Source organism: Sturnus vulgaris, chromosome 27 (assembly GCF_052056855.1).
Source record: "Sturnus vulgaris isolate bStuVul1 chromosome 27, bStuVul1.hap1, whole genome shotgun sequence".
Classification (NCBI taxonomy): Eukaryota; Metazoa; Chordata; class Aves; order Passeriformes; family Sturnidae; genus Sturnus; species Sturnus vulgaris.
The window spans coordinates 5,510,128-5,530,077 of record NC_142269.1 but is presented as its reverse complement, the minus strand read 5'-3'; the positions used below and the strand labels follow the sequence as shown (position 1 = coordinate 5,530,077).

Sequence of the window (19,950 nt, the reverse complement as noted above, 5' to 3'; positions counted from 1 at the left end):
GCCCTGGCGACGCGCGTGCGTCCCGGCAGGAGGTGCAGGCTGCGCCTGCGCCAAGATGGCAGCGCACAGGATGGAGCTGCAGCTGGTGGCAGGGGGCCGCCATGCCTGCGGCGGGAGCGCGCGCGCGGCGGGCGGGCGGATGTTGACGCCGTGAGGGAGCGATGGCGGCGGCGGCAGCGGCGGCGGGGCCCGGGCCCGGGCCCGGCGAGCGACAACGGCGGGTGCAGGCGCTGAGCGCGGCACTGCGCTGCCGCCTCGGGCCCTACGAGCCACTGCTGGGCGCCTTGCAGGCCGCGCTGGTGTGGGAGCGGCCGGGCCGCAGCGCGCTGTGCTGGGTGGCGGTGCACGGCCTGTTCTGGTGAGCGGCGGGGCTGGGACTGGGACTGGGACCGGGACCGGGCCGCGCAGGGTGGGCGGCACCGCCGCCCCGCCTCAGGAGGCGCGCTCCGCCGAGCCCCGATCGCCGGGGCTGCGGGGGTCGGGGGACTTGGGGGAGCTGCCCCCGGGGAGGAACCTTCTCTAAGGGGCTGCGGATTTGGTCCGTGTCCCGTTCCGGACAGGAGGGACCTGGGACCGCTGGGTCTGCTGCAGCCCCGTCCGCGTGCTCTCCTTGTACCTGAGAGCATCAAACTTGCCGGGAAAGCTCAGCCTGCTCCGTGGCAGTGGAGGGAGGGCGGGCAGCTTGCCTGGGACAGGAGCTGTACAGCAGGGCTGTCCCGGGACAATTGACACGAGCAGACCAGGATCACCTGGCAGCTGCCCCCAGGGCAAGCTGCGTGGTGACTGAGTAGCAGGTGCTGAGTTTTCCCCCTGAGTGACTGGTTTTAGGTTGGTTTGTGTTACCCCTTTGTGTCTCACAAAGATCTGGTTAGTACTGACTCATTGGTTTCTTCCCCACAGGTTCTTTGCTCTGACTTCCCTTCGTTTGCTGTTCCTGGTTGCACTTACCCTCATAGTAGTAGTGTGTCTAGACCAATGGAAGCACAAGATCTGGCCAGAAATTGGTGGTAAGTTGTATTTTGAGCTCATAGCAGCAAATCAAGCCCCATTTTCAGCCCCACAAGTACAGGCTCTGCACTGCCTGCAGTTACATTGTTAAAACTTGGGCCTTTTGCTTTAAGCAAAGCAGAAGCACTGCAACAAGAGTACTGCAGACATGCTCTTTCTGGAGCTGGAATACTCTAAGCTGTGTAAACACAAGTTCTTTTTGTGCTTGTGACACTGGTATTTGTCTTGTAATCCTGAACCACAGGATGTACGTGACCTAGTGCAGGTTTGAGACAGTGATTCACTTTCTGAGCATTCAGTACTAGAATAAGAAATTGAAGCATAGGTGGAACTCGTCTGGATTCCTCCTCAGAATCCATAATAATCCAGTTTAGGATGAAGACAAGTCCCAGCCTTGCTGTTGATCAGAGATTTCTTTGGGAGAAGAGGCATCTGAACGGCTGTAATGAAGTTAGTTTTCAGCTTTCAGTAACCAAAGCAGTTGTATCCCTCCTTTGTGACATTAATACACTGATGAACACCCTCATTCCAAGCAGCTCGGGGTCCCTTGGCTTTGCATGGACAGGTTAGTTTGGAGCAGTGTGAGTGAGGGTCTGCATGTTCCCAGGGCTGGTTCCCTGACTAACCAGCAAGTTCAGCTCCCAGCTTTCTGCTTCAGTCCGTGTTCTCTGTAGTTCCTGGGAAGACATTAAAGCTTTCCTCGGTTTCAAAGCCTGGCTCAGGCTTGTTCTTACGACAGAGTCTGTCCAGCTCCCTCATCCCTCTGATTTGATCTCTCAGGTTGACTGGTACATCCCTTTCAAGTCTCAGCCTGGGTGGGAAAGTATTAAAAGATTTAAATGCCTGATTCCTCCAGTCTGCAGGCTGTTCCTCCTCCCCAGCTGGTGTGTGCAGGGAGTGGGGGAGAGGGAAGTGGGCAGCCTCTAGTGTCCAACAAACACCGAGGAGCAACAGGGAGACTTGCAGTCCTGTACTGTCACACGTACACACTCAAGATTTATTATGGAGTGATGCGTCTCCATCCTGTAATTACAGTTAATGTCTTTTCCAGGTGTTCCCCAGCTCATTAAAGCTTTACTTAAATCCCAAGAGCTAAACATTCCCATGGCAAATTCCTTGCAACTAATGTAGTGTCTGTTCTTAATATTTTAGTGGCAAGACCTGATGAATTAGACAATGAGAGGTAGGAAACTAATTGACTCCTCTGCTGTGATACTTTGCTGTGATACTGTGTTGTTACCTGCACATGCTTGGGATGTTGGCTCCTTCGGGTGAGGAGGAGGGGGAGAAGGGAGGAGGGAGCTGGGAGCTGCTCAGTGGAAGGCAGATGGAGACCCAGATGCAGTCAGGTGGTCTTGAGAAGTTTTTGACTTGCCCAAACCATTTATTATGCTTTGCCTTCATACCGGCCTCCAGATACGCTTGCTTGGTTCCCTGCGCCCTGAAGTTAGAGGTGCTGCTTTAGGAGCAATTCCTCTTGTATGGATCTCCAGTAGCAGGAAAACAGCATTTCTGTGGGAATTAATGAAGTCTTCTGAGACTTGATGGGGAATATTTAACAGGCTTGTTCCAGCAGTTGTTTCTGCATAGTTATGATCTGACTGCGGCATTAATAATGGGTTGAGAAATGCTGAGGTGTTGCCTCACTGCTCACACCTGCCTCTCTGGGCACACCTTCCTGCTGCCACTGCCAGGCTGTGCTGGATGTCAGTTCCTGATTAAATCACCTGAGCTGATGCCAAAGGACAATTGTCTCTATTCATATTTTGTAAGAGGCCCAAGCACAAAAGGAATTGCTCTTTCTAACCTTCAGGTACTTATGACTAGCAGTTAAGCAGCACTAACAAAACTGACCAATTCAAGGCCTCCAGAGTAACTTGAGTATATGAAGTGAGGTGCAAGGCTGCTTCTAGACCTCATGCTGAACACTTGGAGGCTGCAGCTGACCAGATAAACACAGAAAAAGTAAATGGATTCACTTGATTTGCCTCTGCACTGCGCACTCCCTCCAGCAGCATGGAAACTGGTTCAGGCCATTGGCTGAAATTCCTGCTCCTCAGCTGCTGTGAGAGCACTGGGATGCTGCTAGAAGGGCTGTAGATGATCTGCTTTGGGCAGGGCGCTGCTTGGAGGGCGAGTGACCCTCATTTCTAGAGCTCCGTGCTGGGCGGGAACAGAAGCAAGCATTGAGACAAGTATTTGTAACAAGGGTCTTCAACCCTGACACTGATGCAGCAATATCTGTTCCCAAATTTGCCTTCACTGCAGCTGGGGATACGTCCACCCTCGGCTGCTCGGAGTGCCAGAGCTCTGTCATCATTTGGCTGAAGGATGGGTGACTGGGACCAACTTCTTAAGTAATCTCTTCGTTTTCAAGAGGCAAAGTCCTGGCAAGGTGAGAATGTACAGTCTTCAGAAATAATCTGTTTGGTGTGGAGCCTCTGCTGACCATGAGGATCCTCCTATGCTGGCACCCAGCACTGGCTGAACACGTTCCTGGATGGGAGGTTGCCACAGGAGGTCTCCCACAAAACTGCCTATTAGGTGGTGGGGAAGAATAGAAAGTACAGGCTGAATAATCGGGTTGTGGAGGAGGGAGGAGAAAGTGAATGTCAGTGTGTGGATTGCACCACTGAAGTGAAAGCGTTGCTGCTCCTTCTGTAGGTTTCTGGCTTTTCAAGTGTCTGTCAAACTTGTCTCCTCACTGGGTTTTAACAGCTTGGGAAAGTGTGTCAAGCTTTTTCTTTCTTCTTTTTTCGAGTTTATGGAAAGAGAAACCTGTAGCACAGTGATACTGTCCTTGTCCTCTTCACCTTGAAGAGCTCTCTAGTTTAGCCTCTTCCTTGCTGTTTTTTGGAAAGTTCCTCTTGCCCTGAGGCAGGACGCCTCATCTGCCTGTAGCTCTGAGGAGAGATACCCCTGTGTCTGTGCCCAGGCTGGAGCAGGTGGTTGGACACTGTGAAGGCTTCACTGTCTTTGGAACAGTGGCTTGATCCAGAATTTGCAGAGTCTGAGATAGTCAGAAGTGAGTGAACCTACTGCTTAACTCTGGAAACTCACTGTCTCTCATGTCTTCAGTTTTGCCTTCTAGTGTGTGGAGTGTTCACCTTCCTGGCTGTCCTGGGCCGGTATATCCCTGGGCTCTTGCTCTCATACTTGCTGTGTAAGTAAATCTCTGTGCCAATACATGTGAGAATAGATGAGTGGGTGCTGAATGTCTGAGGAATTGATCTCAAAGAAAAGCTTGTGTGAATGGCTTTAAAATTTGAAACAATACATTCTGCCAGGAATTTGCTGGTTCTTGACCAGGACCTGAAGTCTGGTCTGGAGAGAACATGTCTGAGTGCTTACTAACTACAGAGTTGAGCACTAAAACGTTGGCCTCTCGATTTTGTTAAATTGGCAGAGGTGATGGCACCTGTTCTAGCTGCCCTCAGTGCTCAAATCTGCCGTGCTGTGTGTTGTGCTGCATCACGAAACGGGCAGGATATTTGCCAAGCAGCATCCTGAACAACCTTCTAACCCACATTCCTGCTCACTGCAGTGCTCTTGGTCCTGCTGTGGCCCCTGGCCGTGTACCACAGGCTGGGGCAGCGCGTGTACCTGCGGCTGGAGCCCGTGCTGCAGCGGCTGGACTTCAGCGTCCGGGGATACATGATAGCCAGGCAGCGTGAGAGGCAACGTGAGTTCTGTGCCCTTTCTGGCCCCAAGATTTTACACCTTGATCTTTGATACCTGAAACGGGTTGTGAACAGAGGCTCCAGCCCTGATGGGCGGTAGGGGCTGCATGTCTGGCATGGCAAATTCTTGGAACTGCCTTGGGGAGAGAGAGAGGCAGTTCCGCCTCTGCAGCCACCTCCTAGGAAGCAGCTGTGGTGGGCTTTTCACAGCACTGAGCTGCTCCAGTTCTTGGCTGCCAGAACTGTGTGTTCTCTGTTCTAGAAAAAGGAGGAAAGGCTCTGTGCGAGGGAGTTCTAAACATGTTCATCTCAGTAAAAAAACCTGCTATAGCCACAGTCAGAAATGATCATGGCTCTGCTGTGGAACAGAGCTGGCTCTGCTGTGGAACAGAGCTGGCTCTGCTCTCTTACGTGCAGTTTGAGGTTTTCTGGTCCTGCACAGAGCCTTGGCCCAGCAGCAGTAACAGCTTTGTGTCTTTTTTCTAACAGTGCGTGCCCGGGCCCTTGGTCAGGAAGCCACGGACGATGGGAGTGACAGTGAAGAGGAGCTGGCTGCATTTTGCCCCAAGGTAATGGAGCCTCTGGGAGAGGGAAGAGTTCAGCTGGAAAAAACAAATTGCTCTGTGGGGACATGCAGTGTCTGGCTGTGTGTCAGCACAGTGTAGCTGAGAGTGATGGGAGAGCAGATGAGGACATTGTCCTTTCAGATAGGTCTTTCCCATTCTGTTCCACTAAAGAATGTCCAGAACTGCTTGTGCCAGCTGCAGTCTCCTAGACTGCAATAAATGTGAATGAGCCTCAGGTACCAGTCTCCCATGAGGGCCAGGTTTAGCTGGAGGCCACTCCATCATCTGTTTTGTCTTGAGGCATTGGGATAACCTTTCTAGTGCTGATGTTTTCAATTTTATCTTCTATTTCAAAGCTGGATGACTCCGTGGTCGCTAAGGAACTGACCATCTCTGACTCAGAGCATTCAGATGCTGAAGTTTCCTATACTGAAAATGGGATGTTTAACCTTTCAAGGGGCCAGACGCCCCTCACAGAGGGATCAGAAGGTGAGAGGAAACAGCTTCTGCAAGGTGTGGAATGCCAAGCAGGCACCAATGTGATGTGTTGGAGGGAGGATGCGTTACCTCCTATAATTGAAGTCTTTCTGTTTGATGTTGGCCTTGCTACTGGAAATGAGCTGGAACTGCCTGTTTTGTTCAGAGCTGAAGCTTCCTCCTTCATTCCTGTGGTGCTTGAGTGGAGCAAGGGCAGCAGCTCTGCAAAGGCAGATCCAGCTCTGCCAGTCTGGCTGTAGGTGTTGGTGCTCCCCTCTAGCAGGTGGCTGCTTCAGCACCAGCATTTCTCGCAAGGGAGCTGGGATCTGCACAGCTGGGATAGGGAGAGTGAGATGTTGGAGAGAGTGTAGTCTGTGAGCTCCCAACAGTCTGACCAGGGGAGGTGCTTGCCCAGCTCCTGCCTGGGCCTGTGGGTGCTGGTGAATACTGGCAGTTAAAGCACTTTCTCCTCTTCCAGACCTGGATGGTCACAGTGACCCAGAAGAATCTTTTGCCAGAGATCTCCCCGATTTCCCTTCCATAAACCCAGAAGCAGCCGGCATAGAGGATGAAGATGACACCAGCATTGGGATCCCGAGCCTGGCGTACCGCCCACAAGGGACAGAGGATTTGCAGCTCCCATACGAGCAGGAGGAATTTGGCACATTGCCATCAGTGCAGAATCTCACCAACAACATCACTGGCTTTGTCACCAGGGGCATGATCCAGCTGGCCCTGTCAGGAGCCACTCAGCCAGGCTCCTCACGCAGCACCAATCCCCAGAGAGGGGCAAAGACTCACCTCAGAGCAGCCAGTTTGGACTTGGACACTGATGCTGAAGGGGATGACTTTGAACTGCTGGATCAGTCTGAGCTGAACCAGATGGATCCCACTGGCTCCAGGGGCCAATGAACCATCCTGTCACTTCCCTCTGGTTTTCTGTTGCGCATCATGGAGGGAATCCTAGAAGGAAAAGCCTTGCACAGTTCTCTCAGTCGTCTCCTGTGAGTCTGAGTGATGTGACAGCCAGTCCTGGCTGGGTACACCACTGTGACTTGTGACTCTGTAGCCTCGCTTGGATTTTAAAATAAAGGACACTGGCAATCTGTAGGGAAGAGGCGTTGATGGGATAGCTCCACAATCACCCTGCACTGTCTGACATGATGCTGCCTGCTCCAAACTTTATCTAAGACAATAACTCTGGTGTCTGCAGCTCTCAAGTCCAGTGGGACTGACAGCATTGCCAGGAACAATTGTGCACTGATGTATAACCAGGCGAACAGGACGGAGCCCCTCAGATGTGGTGTCTGAGACTTAATGCTGTTCTGTCTCAGACAGCTCCTAATATGTGCACAAAGCCAAGTCTTCTCTCCCAGCAATATCCAGCTCCAGGTGGAACCAAGCTTCTTGTTCCATTGTGGATGTTGTGCAGCCACTATGTTTTCCTTGCACTGGCTGCTCCCTCGTCTCCAGCTCCTGGTGATGCTGTTTTGTAAGAGCTCAATGGCAATAAGATTCCTGCTGTGACCACCAGACCACCTGCAACAACATCCACGTGTAGCCCCTGCTCTTGTGTTGCTTTTCTGAACTAACAGCCTTTGTTAACAGCCAACTAACACTTTGGGGGAAACCCCTGTGCTGCTGCAGTGCATTCCCATGAGTAGGGCCGAGGCTGTGCATCCCCCGGCAGTTTTCCTGGAGGAAGGAGGAGGTGGAGCAGGGCTGACAGAGCCATGGTGTGTCCTCTAGGCCCTTGCTGCCTCCAGCCTGATGCAGGCAGAGCCCAGCAGTGGGTATGGGATAGGGACAGCATCCCAGACCACCAGTGACTGAGGAGGTCGTGTCTGCCGCGGTCCTGTGAACAAACCAGCAAACCCTCGGGAAAGCCACCCCTCCTCTGCCTACCGAGAGCCCCCGTTACTTTTCCTAAGCCATAGACCCCGTTCTGATCACGTTTGTGCAGCCAAGAACGTACCTCGTCAGGGACCCCGTTACTGGCTGCTGTTTGTCTGACTCTGCCTATCCGACTGCGTCGGCCGTGCCGGGGCTGAGGTCGGGGGCGAGGAGGCGGGTTCAGCCGGGAAGGGGAGGTCGGTAACGGGTTGTTCCATACGGGCTCGAGCCCCTTCGCTGGCCGCGTCCGGTGCGGAGGTGGGGGCGCGAGGAGGCTCGCCCCGACCCGCTCCTACCCCAGGCTGTGCGTTGCGCCCTGTTCCCGGGGGTGCGGGCCGGTACCGGCGGCACACGTTCCCCCCGCCAATCCCGGTCTGCCTCCGCCCTCGCCGAGATTGGCCGGGAGCGGGCGGCGCGCCGGAAGTGCGTGAACGGCGCCAAGCGGGAACGGAGCGGGGTTGGAGGCCCGGCACCGCGGAGATGAGCAAAGGGCGCGAGGCAGCAGCGGGGGGTGAGTGCGGGAGCACCGGGGGAGCACCGGGCAGCCTCTGCGGTCCCAGGAGGCCGCGGTGACCGGAGCTGGTCCCTCAGGAAGCGCCACCGCTGTCCTGCTGCGGTACCTTCAGGAGCAGAACCGCCCGTACAGCGCCCAGGATGCCTTCGGGAACCTGCAGCGGGAGCACGGGCTGGGCAAGGCGGTGAGCGGGGCCGGGCCGGGCTGGGGCGGGGCGGACCCGGGCTTGGCTAACGCCGCGTCCCGCAGGCCGTGGTGAAGGCCCTGGAGCAGCTGGCGCAGCAGGGCCGCATACGCGAGAAGGTCTACGGGAAGCAGAAGATCTACTTCGCGGACCAGGTGAGCCCCAGACGCCGCCGCCCGCTGGCTCCGCTTGCCCCGCGCCCCTGACCCGCCGCTCCCCTCAGGAGCAGCTCCCGGCAGCCAGCGATGCGGAGCTCCGCGGGCTGGACGGGGAAATTACCGCGCGCTCCGCCCAGCTGCAAGCGCTGCAGCAGAGCTGCCGGCAGATGGAGGCGGGTGAGTGTGCCCGGCCGGGCAGCCCTGAGCAACCGTGGCATCCCCGAGGCCGCGGGCAGCTGTGCCCTGGTGCCGGGTGGCAGCCCGGCCGGTGATCGGTGCCACCTTCCCAGAGCTGAAGGACTTGAACAGCTCCATGACAACCTCTGAGATTGCTAAGGAGATCGAGGCACTGAGGAAGGACTGTGCCAGTTGCACGGAGAAACTGGAGAGGATTAAGTCTGCTACCAACCACGTGACTCCAGAGGAAAAAGAGAAGGTGAACAGCTGCTGTGTCTGAACCTGGAGCCAGTCTGGAGTCAGGATCCAGCACTTCCCTTACAGGCATTGCTTGCCCGGGGCTGCTGAGAGCCCTGCGGGGCGGCTCTGACCCAGTGCTGTTGGCAGGTGTGCCGGGAGCAGCAGCTGTACCGCCGGGAGTGGCGCCGGAGGAAGCGCATGGTACTGGCCGTGGTGCGGGTGGGCAGTGAGGGCCCCGCTGGGACTGCTGGCCACAGCCTTCACATGCCCTGTCTTACCAGGCCACCGAGCTGCTGGATGCCATCCTGGAGGGGTATCCCAAGAGCAAGAAGGAATTCTTTGTAAGTACCGAGGCTGGGCAATGCCCATGGCTGTTGAGCTGGGCACTAAGCCTGTTCTGATCTGCTTGGTGCCATGCAGGAGGAGGTTGGGATAGAGACGGATGAGGACCACGGTGCCGTGCTGCCAGCGACCGTGTGAGGTGCTGGGGGAGCCTTTATTCTGGGGAGAAGCTGTTGTGGAGCTGCCTCTGAAACTTGGCTGTTGGGTTGTTCTTTTTTTCCAGGACTGGGCCTTGTCCTGTGTATTTTTTGTTTTAAAATGTTTTGCAGTTGGAAGGGTGGTAGGTGGGTAACTTGGCACTGGCCCTCTCCTTGCAGTGGAATGTTGTTTTTTCCTGCCCCCAGTGCACGGAGCTGCCTGGCTGCGGTCTGATGTAGCTGAGGGGACATGTGGGGGCTCTGGTGCTGTGTCCCTGGTTTTCTGGTAAGGAAAGGGAACAAGGGACTCTATATGTGTTCTAACTGCTTCCTGCTGTGGGCCTGAGTGGTCACATGAGGATATGATCCATTAAACACCAGGCTTTTGGTTCAGCTGCACATCCCTGGGGTGTTTGTCTCTTCAGAGGGTGTCAGGGCAGGGTTTAGGCCTAGAGTGAGGACTGGGGAGGGCGGGAGCCAGGAGAGGTTAACCTGAGCCACAGAAGCTGGAATGGCTTTCTGGAAACCACCAGGAACTTGGTATCAGAAAAATCGTTAAAACATTCAGCAAAATTTATTTAATTACTTTTCACAATAGAAAAATACATCAGTTTCACATGTGAGGTCTGTAAAATTCCACATCCTCTTTCCAAGGCAGGAGGCAGCACTCCCTCCTCAGTGCTGGAAAAACTGCCTGAAATAAACATTGCCTAGATGTGCCCCTGGAGCAGGTGCACAAACATGGTTATGGGAGAACAAACCTTGCTGCTGGCAGCACCCTGGTCCCATCACTTTAGACAGTGACCAACCCTCACCCAGGCAGAGCTCTGGCCCAAACTCATGGGCATGGTACAGGGTCATACACGTCCCTGATAGCAGCTGCTTTTACATCTGGCACAGGCAGCGCTTTGGAACCATTCCAAAATTTACAACAATAAAAATCAAATTGAGGCTGGTCATGTATGTGTGTACAGAAGTTCTAAGGAGGAGCAGCAAATGCTCGTGGCTATACTATGCTACAGTTGCAGAACTTTCCTGTGCAGTACAGCCAGTGTTTCTAAAAAGGAGAGGCATTCCAGCACTCGCAGGAACTTCCTGTGTTCCTTCCCAGGGACTCACGGCTGCAGTAGCAGTTGGGTGGCCAACATCAAGACCCTGGTACGTGCTGCCAGGGCCACAGCTCCCAGATCTTGACAGGCTCATCCTGCTGCCAGCACTGCCAGGCTCCTCCAAAATGCAATAGCTGACTCAAAACAGCTGCTTCAGAGGGGCAGAGCACAGCCCAGTAGGTTGGGGAAAAGCAATTCCTACTGCTATACCAGAAACCCATCATTTTTAGTACGCATTTTCACATTTCCCCACCCTGGGGATACCAGGGCTGTCACAGGCCTGAGGGCACAGAATAGACCTGCTCTGAGATCAGCTCTGCAAGGAGAGTCAGTGGCACAGGCAATGCTATGGCACTGCCTGAGCCACAGACTCTGCTCCCCGCCTTCTGCTCCTCACCAACTTTCCCTCCCCTCCTGCCCAGTCCCTATAAAGATTTGGTGGCACTGAGTGGAGCAGCAGTGTTTGCATTGCCAATGCTGGGCTTCAGAAGGAATACAATAAATAATTCATAGAACCTTAAAAACAGCCACAAAGTAGAGGGCCCAGGGTGGTGCCTGGCACCCAGGCCTCTGTGCAGAAGTGCCCTATCCCCATGGGCGCAGAAGTGGCGAGGGAGGCTCAATAGAGCTGGCTCTTCACCTTGTGCAGGACGCCGATGACAATGTCCTGCAGCGTCTGTGACAGAGAGAGGACACGGTCAGTTGGTCTGTGGAGGGACAGCCACCCCTGTGCCACTGTCCCCTGCTCCCTCAGCCATGGCACCAGCCCCTCAGCAGCCCTGCATTCACCTGGGGCTTGCAGTGCTCCTCAATCCAGCTGAAGACACATGCTGAGAGCTCCTGAAAACTCGTTACAGAGATTGAGGCATTGAAAGACTGGAACAGGGAGTCCATGATGCCTTGGAAAACATTGAACTTCACCTCATCAGAGATCTGGTTCTTCCCCTCGTTTGGGTTGTCCTGATGAGCTTTAACAATCTGCTCATAGTTCCTGAAACAAGCATAACACACCAAGGTCAGCAGTGAGGCCTCCACTCGTGACTGAGCTGCCACTCCCAGCTCTGAATTCCCACACCCAGCTCCTGGTTCCAAGCTCCAGGCCTGTCCCCAGATGGAGAACCACTGCAGAACCTGCAAGGATGTGAGGGAGCAACAGCAAGTAGAGGGCATGACCCCAACAGCTCTTCCCTTACACTTTCATGATCTTCAAGGCCATCACATCTTTCCTGAGGGTAGAAACTTCCTCCTCCTGCTTTTTCTTTTCCTTGTGCAGGAACTGGATGTAGTCAATAGCTGAGCATGAAAACACAAAGTGAGGATTTGGAAGCACACATGGGCCCCTGAGATCCCCATGGGGGGTGCCTGAGCCAGGGCACCATCAGCTCCCACTGAGCCAGTTCCTCTGGGGAAGGTGAGTGCAGGTGAGCAGCACCCAAGTTCCCCAGAGCCTCATCACACCAGAAGGTTCTAAGGTGCTGAACTTTGCCCTGCACACCTCTAGGGTGGAGCTTTGGGGGTTGATAGCACTTCCTCCCCTCCCGCCCTTGGGACTCACTTTTCTGGAGCACAATGGCCTTGCTCAGCTTCTGTGAGCTGATGGAGAAATCTTGCTGCTCACAGGTGGGGACGATGGCCTGCAAGTCATTGTAGCCTTTCTGCAGGGAAGTAGAGCCACAGAGTGTAGGCTCATCCTGTGAGGCCAGGTCCACACCCAGCTCCCACAACACAGCCCTTCAGAGCCAAGGCAGCTCTCAGCACACACATATGCAGGGAGGGCAAATCCAGCAGCAAAACAGAGAAGTGCTGGAAGAGTGGTGTGCTGGAGCAGGCTGGCAGCAGTGCTCCAGCACTGCCTGCCGCCTCTTGCCTCACCTTGATGGCATCTCGGCGCTTCTGCTCGGCCTGGGTGTGTGCCCGGCGGCGCTTGTCCTTGTATGACTCCTTGTAGGACTCCTGATGGTAGTCACTGTCCTCATCATCTGTGGGGATAGAGTGTGGGGAGACAGAGGCATGAGGAGGGGCACAAGGCAGCTCAAGGGACCACTACAGCTGCAGCCAGGCCCAACATAACCCTCGCCCCATTCAGCTACAGCAGGCTGAGCCAAAGAAAAGCCTTCTAAGGAGCCCTGGCAACCCTTTCCCTCTCCTCAGGGAGCTGGGCAGGAGGCTGATGCTGGTAGCTTTCTTGGGAAGGTGTCAAAACCAGAGTGACTCTCGACTCCAAACCCTGCTGGGAACCACAGAACCCTGACGCTGTTCCCACCATTCTCCTCCTCTTTCTTCTCAGGATAGGAATCCTGCCCAGCCACACTCATGCCCTTGGTGCAGGGCAGACCTGGAGCCCGGCACATGCCGGATTCCCAAGCGAGCAGAAACACGCGGTCATGGAGAACAAACCCCACCTGTGTTGGGGACAGAAGAGGCACTGGTGGAGCCGATGCTGTTGGCCCGGGACACTATGCTGCCTTTCCGGGCATTTTCCATGAAGAGTGCTGTAAGAAGAGTGTCCCGAGGTCAGTGCCCAACGCGGGGTGTGACCGGGCGCAGGGACGTGAGGGGTGTCTCAGGGCAGCCGCTGCCACCCACGAACGGGGTTGGCGCGGGCCGGGCGCTGTCCAGGCACCTACCAGAGTCCAGGCCATTGTCGCCGTAGGCCGCGTCCACCTGCGCGGGGCCGGCGGGCGGAGGAGACACGTCAGCGGGGCTGGGGCGGCGATCGCGGCCCGCGCCCCGGAGCCCCCCGCCCACAGGAGCTCGGTCGGCCCGAGCAGCACCCGCCACCCCCGAGATGCGGCCTTTGGCCACCGCCCCTCGCCCCGGCACTGACTCGTGTGCGCTCCCCGCCCCCATAGCCCAGCCCGGCGCTCACCCTGCCCGGCCGCCACGAGCCCAGTCCCGTCGCGCCGCCCTGCGCCCCCGCGGCACCCGGCGGCCCGGCCCGACCCGATCCCGGCCCCACCTTCCCCCACGAGTCTTCGGCCGCGGCGCCCGGCGGCTCCGCCATCTTCCCCCCGCGCGGTCATGTGACCGCCGAGCGGCCGCCGGGGAACGGGGGCCATCCGCGCCGCCAGGGGGCGCTCGCCCACACTCCCGGAGCATGACGCACTCGCGTGACATCATGGGCGTGACGTCACCCCGCGCGCCCCCGGTACGCGCTCCGGCCAGGGGATCCCTCTGGGCACCGGCGTCCGACACCGAGCCCCGCGGGGCCGGGGCCAGCACGGGAGCGGAGAGGGGCACCGGCGCATGGACACGCACTGCAGGAGCAGCCTCTTTACTGTCACCCAGCGGGGCTCAGCTCTGCAGGGTTCCCCCTCACCGGGGGACCGCAGGACGCCCCGGACTTCTCCGGAGCTGGACGGGGCCGGTGGTCTCGGTCCCACGCTGCTCCGTCCGCCGGCTCATCGTGGGCAGTGGTGGCAGGACACGAACCTTTACGGGGCCGTGCGGGACGGTCCCTTACGGGCTCAGGCGCTGCTGCAGCAGGTCCCAGGCCTTCTGCACCTGCCGGAGAACCGTCCGGGGCCACACCTCAGAACCCACGGGGAAGGTGAGCGGCGCCTCGGTTCGGGGCAGGAGCGTCAAACGACAGTCCCACACCTCTGCCTTCCCGGCTGAATTTACATGCCCAAATCCACCCCTTTGCGGCAGCCTCGGTGGTGAAACAACACACCCAGAGCTCAGCACTGAGCCCTTCAGTTCCTGTCACAATCACCCAGAACATCCCTGGTGCTGCAGCAGCCCCAGGCTCACCTGCTGGCGGGTGATGTCCGGCTCCCAGAGGGTGCAGAGCACCACCTGTGACTGCTCTACCCGTTGCTTGTTGCTCATCTGGCTCTGCAGCCGGTGCCGAGCAGCCTCCTCGGTCAGCCCATCCCTGGCCACAATGCGCCTCACGGCCTGGCAGGGACACAGGGGACACTCGGGTGCTTAGGGGGAGGCTGAGGACCAGCCCTGGCAGCAAGTGAGGGGCCCAGGGCATTGCCCACCTCCTCTTCCGGGATGATGGCTGTCCACACCTCGTGGACCATGTCCTGCCAGCCGGCCTCCAGCAGCACAGCAGCGTCCAGCACACACACGGCCTTCCCTAAGGTACAAGGGCATCCAGCACTCAGTGCCCAGCCATGGACGGCAGCAGCCTGGGCTCAGTCCCACCTTCCTGCAGTGCAGATGCTTCACTGCTGAGCTGAGGCTGCCACAGAGCCGCCCCCATTACCTTGAGCATCAGCCTCCCTGACTCTCTCCTTTGCCATCTGGGCTATTTCGGGCCACACAATGTCTGTCAGGCTCTTCAGCCGCTCCTAGAAAGGACCACAGTGGGATTTGAGAGTCAGTTCCTTGCCCTCAGAACCCCTGTGTAAACAACCAGGAGAGTGGGGGTGTAAGCAGTCAGGGGACACCCAGGAAGGACCCACTGAAGCTGGGGAGGTGTGTCCAGCCCATTGCCAAGCACCAGGAAGGAAAGCTTTTACACTGGTCAGAGGCTCCTATTCCTGTTGCCTGTTAGTTTTCCCTGTTAGTTTTCTTGTTCTGCCATTAGGGCCCTGCTATTAGCAGAGATCTCAGTCTTTGCTGTGAGAGGTGCTTTGCTCCACAGCACAGCAGGCTCCCCGTGCAGCAGGTCCCACAAAAGACCTGTCTATCCAGTAAACCTCTTGAGCTGCCTCCACCTTGGCCTGGGGCAGCAGCAGAGCAACAGGCTGAGCACCTGTGAAGGCCAGGTGCCACTGCACCCTCCTGGGTACAAGGGGCAGAGACCACTGGCTGTGTTTGTCAGGTCTGTTGCTCTGAGTTTTATAGAGGAGATGGGGATGGCAACAGGGACAGTGATGGGAACAGGAAGGCAGCAGCAGCTGCAGGGCAAGAGCAATGTATCCAGCACAGCTGCTGATTCAGCTGCAGAGATGCGATCTGTCCCACCCTGTCCCCATGCCACTGTCAGAAAATACAGCCAGGAAGGTGTCATCATTTCAAAGAGCTGAAAACTAAAAACCCCTGGCATAAGACCCACTCACAGCATTAAGTATTTACAATAAACCTGCTTTTACCTGGTTTCCAAACACTTTTGCCCCAAGGACTTTCCTGTTAATCGTTCCATCTTTGTTCAGGATCTCTGCAAGGCAGAAGCACAACAGGTTTGGGAGGGACAACTCCCATCCCTGTGGCAAGCCTGGGTTGGGGAAAGGGCTTTGGCACAGGGCTCTCAACAGCACGCAGGCAAGGGCTGTAACACCTAACCTGGCAGCTCTTCACCTGATTCCTGAAAAGGACAGGGAAGAACTTTTTCCAGGCAAACAGCAGACTGGTTCATCGTTCCCTACCAGCAGCTCCGACACGCGACACAAAAGACCTGGGGAGCCCAAAACCCATGGAGGGGCATGGGGGCACAGGCCAGGGCTCTCTGGGATGCTGGGACACCTCTCCCTCCCCTTCCTCCTCCCCGCAGCCTCCAGTGACTCTACCTGCCCCAAAGGCCGCCACCACCGGCTCGTAGGCCGGGCCACCAGGGACATAGACGGCATGGCCCAGCTTGTCAGCGTCAATGACGAACGCGCCCAGGTGCCCCAGGAGTTTGGCAATGGAGGTTTTCCCGCTCCCAGTTCCCCCAGTCAGGCCAATCACGTACGGGCGCAACGGCAGAGCTGGGTCTTGCTAAGGGAAAGAGGAAAGCTGTGGCAGCAGATGGAGAACTGGGCTTTTCTGGAGAAGGATCCTGACACCCCAGCCCGGCGATGGCCATGAAAGACTCTGGCCTGCAGAGCAGCAGGCAGCTTTTCCAAACTCTTTGACTCCCACCCCTCCTCCTGGGCACTCCCATTGCCGCTGTGACTCTGCAGGCCCCCCTCACCCGTGGGGGCTGCAGCAGTGTCCCCAGCAGCCTCTGCCGGAGGCTGGAGGAGCTGATCTTCTCCTCCTCGTTCTGACTGCGGAGAGGGTCTTTCATCAATTGGACTTCATGGAGAGCCAGCTCGGGGAGCCCCTGATGAGAGAAGGGAGCCCCCAAGGGCCGTCAGCCATGAGAATGCAGCAGAGAGAAGGAGCAAATCAAGACCAAATTTGCCCCTAGGCAGTATCAGGCAGGGCGAGAGGACGGGCAGGGGTAGCCCAGCAGGCTCCAGCGTGGCAATTACATTTTCAAGTCTCTTCCTGTTCACGGCCTCCCCTCCCCGGCGGGTCTCCTCGCTGACCACCAGGCACTGCAGGTCGGGGTCTGTGACTGAAGGGCCGAAGGGGTCGGCCAGAGGCACGATATCGTAGCACAGTGAGGGCTTCACATCCTCCAAGAACTCGCGCAGCTTAGCCGCCCGCAGCTCGTACGGCTCGATCAGCTCCGGCAGGACCTTGTCTGTCGGGTGCCAGGAGGGCGGAGAAGCACAAGAGTGACGGAAACGCAACACCAAAAGATGGGAGAAACCACGCGGCTGGGACTTTGAACTCTGCCTCCCCCTCCCCTTGCCTCGCTGCACCTGTACACCTTGCTGGTTCTGGGAAGGACACCAGGTCCCCACTGGATCCCCACTGACGCTCTGCCTGGATGGCACCACCTCGGTCCTGGCTGCCAGGACCTCATTTGTTACTGGGCCCCCAGACCACTGCCCTGCCCCGGGCAGCACCGGGCTCGTCCCCGCGCAGTGCCACGGCCGCCCCCGACTCACGGCGGAGCAGGTCTCCGTCGGCCACCCCGGCCAGGAGCCGCCGCCGGGCCAGGAGGCAGCAGGCGCTGAGCAGGAGCCGGTGAGCGCCGTGCAGCCGGTCGAAGGTGCCGCCAACCGCCACGTCCAAGAATTCGGGGAGGGTCGCGTCAGGATCCTGCTCGGGGTCCCCCTCGGGGTGGCCCCCGGCGTCCCCCGCGGTGTCCTCGCCCAGCAGCAGCGCGGGCAGGCTCGGCGGGCAGCCGTACACAGCCGCGGCCAGGCGCTGCAGCCCGAGCTGCACCGGCTCCGGCGGCCCCGGCGCCTCGGCAGCGGCTGCCAGCAGGACGCGGGGCTGCCGTGCCAGGCGGCGGCCGGGGCCGAGCAGGACGCGCAGGTCCAGCCCCCGCCGCGCCGCCGCCGCCGTGTACAGCGCGGCCAGAGCCCGCAGCAGCGCGGGGCCCGCGGGCGGCGCGGCGGGGCCGGTAGCGGGGCCGCCCAGCCGCAGCCCCGGCTGCAGATGCACGTACAGCGGCCCCGCCACCAGCCCCGCCGCCGCCGCCACCAGCCCCGCCGCCCGCCGGGGCAGCGCGGGCAGCGGCGCTGTCAGCACCAGCAGCCCCGAGGCGAAGGGCGGCATTGCCCCGCCGGAAGCGCCGCCGACCGGAACGGGGACGGGAACGGCGCCGGAACAGCACCGCCTCCCGGGCAGCCCCGCCCGCGGGAGGAGGAGACCGGCAGAACGGGCCCCAGTGCAGCCCCGCCCGCCCCGCTGGGCGGAACGAGCCCGGGAACCACGGAGGGAGGGGGACGGAGTCGGAGCCGTGCGGCTGCAAAAAGCTTTATTGGGGAGACGGCGGCACCGAGCATGCGACCGAACCCGGAACCGGGCTGGAGGTTCGCATGGCAGCGGGTCCGGTGTTGTGGTAGCTCCGCTCAGGGCTGGTCCCCGCCGGCCTCGCTGCCGCCGAACACGAAGTCGTGCATGGCGCGGACGTACGCGGAGCCGTCGGGACTGCTCAGCCGCAGGCGCCAGAGCGGGGCCAGGAGCTGGGTGCTGGCGCAGCGAAGAGGTGGGCAGGGGCTGCCGATGGCGTCCAGGAACACCTGGCAGCGCAGACGGGTCAGAGCCGTCTCCGGCGCGGCCCCACGGCCACCCCCGACCCGCGGTGACTGACCGGCAGGACCTCCTCCACCTCCTGGGCCGTGTCGCGGAAGATGCTCTGGCAGTGCCCCAGGTACCGGCGATACAGCCCCTGTGTCTCGGCGTCCAGGCCCTGCATCTCGCTGCCCTCAGGGTCGGGGCACTGCAGATTGGCCTGGAAGCTGGTGTGGACGGGCCCGCACTCCACCAGCGTCAGGCTGCGGGAGGGAGCTCATGAGCTGCCACCGTACCCCCACCCTGGCATTCCCCCCCATCCCGGTGAGCAGGATCCAGCCCCCGTGGCATCGCCGGCACTCACTGGATGTTGAAGGGGCGCAGGACGATGGCCAGACTCTCGCACAGCCCCTCCACTGCAAACTTGCTGGCACAGTACACGGCATTGAAGGGCAGCCCTGGGGCAGAGCCGCACCCTGAGCACCAGAACTCTTCCCCACGGCTCCCTGTGCCACAGGGTGCTGGGGGTCCCACCTTGCAGCCCCCCAATGCTGCTGGAGACAATGATCCGCCCGGCCCTGCGACTCTTCATGGCAGGCAGGAATGCCTGGATGGTGCGGACAGCCCCGAAGAGGTTCACATCGAAGAGAGTTTTCATGGCTTGGTCAGAGCAGGTCTCCAGCGGTCCCATCAGTCCCACCCCTGCATTGCAGACTGCCAGGCATGCTGCCATCAGCTGAGCACAGGGCCGTCAGTCAGTGACTGTAGCCCCGCACACCACCGAGTGCCAGAAGGCAGAAATGGAGGGGCCTTTCACTATTAATGGGCCCTTGGCACCCCCAAATCCATCTGCTGCACCTCTGCTCCGCTAAACGCCTCCTGTCCCACTGCCTGCACCTCCCATGATTTGGCATCTGCTCCCAGTGTCCTGGGGAGGGTTGTGACCCCTGAGAGGTCCCCTCACCACCCCAAGGACACTGGGGGCACCAGGAAGAGCCATACCCAGCACATCCAGCTGCTGTCCCTGCACCTGCTGTGCAGCAGCTGCCAGCGAGCAGGGGTCAGTGACATCAAGCTGCAGGACCTCCAGCGTGTCGGGGCAGCAGCCCCCCAGGCGCTCCAGCAGCCGCTCACCCTTGGCCAGGTCACGCATGGTGGCATAAACTGGGGAGAGAATGTGGCTGTGGGCAGCAGTGCCACCGAGCTGCATGGCCAGCACCAACCCCAGCCCAACCCCAGGCTCTGTCTCTCCTTGCTGAGCCAGCCCAGAGACCACTTGGGACCCCTTGAAGTAGCATCAACCCCTTTACCTTTGAACCGGCGAGCGGTGTCGGCTGCCAGGCGTGCAGCCAGCCCCAGGCCGATGCCTGAGGAGCAGCCTGTGATCAGCACCGTGGTTCTCTCCATGGCTGGCAGTGCTGGCCAGCGGGACCATGGCATTTAAGAGGGCTGGGAAAGGGGTCCCCCCGCCCCACGCCACTGTGTTGTGTCTGCTGCCTTATCTCAAGGCCCCTCCACCCACCTCCCTGCGCATGCCTGGGGCTCCCTGTGCCTTGATCCTCGTGCAGGTGCTGTGATAAAGTCTCCACTGAGCCAGGACCTCCCTGCTGGAGGAGGCTCTGTGGCACAAGGGGAGCCGCAGCCCCAGGGGTCTGCCCTAGTTGTACTTTGCTGTGCCAGGTATCCTGGCTGCCAGGACACGTCTGGCAGGGTGTTGTTCCTTCTATGCAGGTT

General features: G+C 58.8%; 5 protein-coding genes across 7 annotated transcripts; 2 read left to right on the top strand and 3 right to left on the bottom strand.

Annotated features, from left to right (window-relative positions):
• The first annotated feature begins 127 nt into the window (after positions 1 to 127).
• On the top strand, positions 128 to 7,725 carry RETREG3 (reticulophagy regulator family member 3). The gene is made up of 9 exons (XM_014885385.2): positions 128 to 358; positions 901 to 1,007; positions 2,161 to 2,191; positions 3,277 to 3,403; positions 4,087 to 4,171; positions 4,553 to 4,690; positions 5,178 to 5,257; positions 5,611 to 5,743; positions 6,210 to 7,725. The coding sequence occupies exons 1-9, from the start codon at positions 162 to 164 to the stop codon at positions 6,641 to 6,643; spliced, it is 1,332 nt and encodes a 443-aa protein (XP_014740871.2). The 5' UTR covers positions 128 to 161; the 3' UTR covers positions 6,644 to 7,725.
• A 131-nt stretch (positions 7,726 to 7,856) lies between these two features.
• PSMC3IP (PSMC3 interacting protein) lies at positions 7,857 to 9,769 on the top strand. The gene is made up of 8 exons (XM_014885520.2): positions 7,857 to 8,135; positions 8,216 to 8,322; positions 8,388 to 8,477; positions 8,546 to 8,657; positions 8,771 to 8,916; positions 9,045 to 9,098; positions 9,179 to 9,238; positions 9,318 to 9,769. The coding sequence occupies exons 1-8, from the start codon at positions 8,105 to 8,107 to the stop codon at positions 9,375 to 9,377; spliced, it is 660 nt and encodes a 219-aa protein (XP_014741006.1). The 5' UTR covers positions 7,857 to 8,104; the 3' UTR covers positions 9,378 to 9,769.
• Positions 9,770 to 9,931: 162 nt separating this feature from the next.
• Positions 9,932 to 13,564, bottom strand: MLX (MAX dimerization protein MLX). 3 transcript variants are annotated; one of them, XM_014885518.2, is made up of 8 exons: positions 13,445 to 13,564; positions 13,113 to 13,149; positions 12,888 to 12,977; positions 12,358 to 12,464; positions 12,041 to 12,140; positions 11,679 to 11,778; positions 11,275 to 11,476; positions 9,932 to 11,161 (listed from the first exon to the last, which is right to left on the bottom strand). In XM_014885518.2, the coding sequence occupies exons 1-8, from the start codon at positions 13,487 to 13,489 to the stop codon at positions 11,105 to 11,107; spliced, it is 738 nt and encodes a 245-aa protein (XP_014741004.1). In that variant the 5' UTR covers positions 13,490 to 13,564; the 3' UTR covers positions 9,932 to 11,104. The 3 variants fall into 3 exon arrangements, with proteins under 3 accessions (XP_014741004.1, XP_014741005.2, XP_088035856.1); XM_014885519.2 differs by having other exon boundaries at positions 13,355 to 13,504; XM_088179730.1 differs by lacking the exon at positions 13,113 to 13,149 and having other exon boundaries at positions 13,445 to 13,523.
• Positions 13,565 to 13,743: 179 nt separating this feature from the next.
• Positions 13,744 to 17,757, bottom strand: COASY (Coenzyme A synthase). Its single transcript, XM_088179729.1, has 9 exons — positions 17,142 to 17,757; positions 16,617 to 16,831; positions 16,334 to 16,465; positions 15,948 to 16,137; positions 15,534 to 15,598; positions 14,702 to 14,786; positions 14,475 to 14,572; positions 14,239 to 14,385; positions 13,744 to 13,989 (listed from the first exon to the last, which is right to left on the bottom strand). The coding sequence occupies exons 1-9, from the start codon at positions 17,755 to 17,757 to the stop codon at positions 13,945 to 13,947; spliced, it is 1,593 nt and encodes a 530-aa protein (XP_088035855.1). The 3' UTR covers positions 13,744 to 13,944.
• Positions 17,758 to 17,906: 149 nt separating this feature from the next.
• Positions 17,907 to 19,882, bottom strand: HSD17B1 (hydroxysteroid 17-beta dehydrogenase 1). The gene is made up of 6 exons (XM_014885397.2): positions 19,527 to 19,882; positions 19,219 to 19,380; positions 18,751 to 18,930; positions 18,581 to 18,674; positions 18,296 to 18,479; positions 17,907 to 18,224 (listed from the first exon to the last, which is right to left on the bottom strand). Exons 1-6 carry the CDS (start codon positions 19,654 to 19,656, stop codon positions 18,054 to 18,056), a joined length of 921 nt encoding a protein of 306 aa, XP_014740883.2. The 5' UTR covers positions 19,657 to 19,882; the 3' UTR covers positions 17,907 to 18,053.
• Positions 19,883 to 19,950: the final 68 nt, after the last annotated feature.

Bases quoted from the DNA above. Each gene is read 5' to 3' on its own strand.
- RETREG3 (XM_014885385.2), top strand. From the start codon at position 162: ATGGCGGCGGCGGCAGCGGCGGCGGGGCCCGGGCCCGGGCCCGGCGAG. The intron at 359-900 runs GTGAGCGGCGGG...TCTTCCCCACAG, and splicing joins GCGGTGCACGGCCTGTTCTG to GTTCTTTGCTCTGACTTCCC. The intron at 2,192-3,276 runs GTAGGAAACTAA...CCTTCACTGCAG, and splicing joins GATGAATTAGACAATGAGAG to CTGGGGATACGTCCACCCTC.
- PSMC3IP (XM_014885520.2), top strand. From the start codon at position 8,105: ATGAGCAAAGGGCGCGAGGCAGCAGCGGGGG. The intron at 8,136-8,215 runs GTGAGTGCGGGA...CTGGTCCCTCAG, and splicing joins GCGCGAGGCAGCAGCGGGGG to GAAGCGCCACCGCTGTCCTG. The intron at 9,239-9,317 runs GTAAGTACCGAG...GGTGCCATGCAG, and splicing joins AGAGCAAGAAGGAATTCTTT to GAGGAGGTTGGGATAGAGAC.
- MLX (XM_014885519.2), bottom strand. From the start codon at position 13,489: ATGGCGGAGCCGCCGGGCGCCGCGGCCGAAGACTCGTGGGGGAAGGTG. The intron at 12,978-13,112 runs GTAGGTGCCTGG...CTCTTCTTACAG, and splicing joins CGACAATGGCCTGGACTCTG to CACTCTTCATGGAAAATGCC. The intron at 12,465-12,887 runs GTGGGGTTTGTT...CTATCCCCACAG, and splicing joins CTCTTCTGTCCCCAACACAG to ATGATGAGGACAGTGACTAC.
- COASY (XM_088179729.1), bottom strand. From the start codon at position 17,757: ATGCCGCCCTTCGCCTCGGGGCTGCTGGTGCTGACAGCGCCGCTGCCC. The intron at 16,832-17,141 runs GTGAGTCGGGGG...GGCACCCGACAG, and splicing joins CGACGGAGACCTGCTCCGCC to ACAAGGTCCTGCCGGAGCTG. The intron at 15,599-15,947 runs GTAGAGTCACTG...TCTGCCTTGCAG, and splicing joins GGTGGCGGCCTTTGGGGCAG to AGATCCTGAACAAAGATGGA.
- HSD17B1 (XM_014885397.2), bottom strand. From the start codon at position 19,656: ATGCCATGGTCCCGCTGGCCAGCACTGCCAGCCATGGAGAGAACCACG. The intron at 19,381-19,526 runs GTAAAGGGGTTG...TTCTCTCCCCAG, and splicing joins CACCGCTCGCCGGTTCAAAG to TTTATGCCACCATGCGTGAC. The intron at 18,480-18,580 runs GTGAGTGCCGGC...TCCCTCCCGCAG, and splicing joins CTGCGCCCCTTCAACATCCA to CCTGACGCTGGTGGAGTGCG.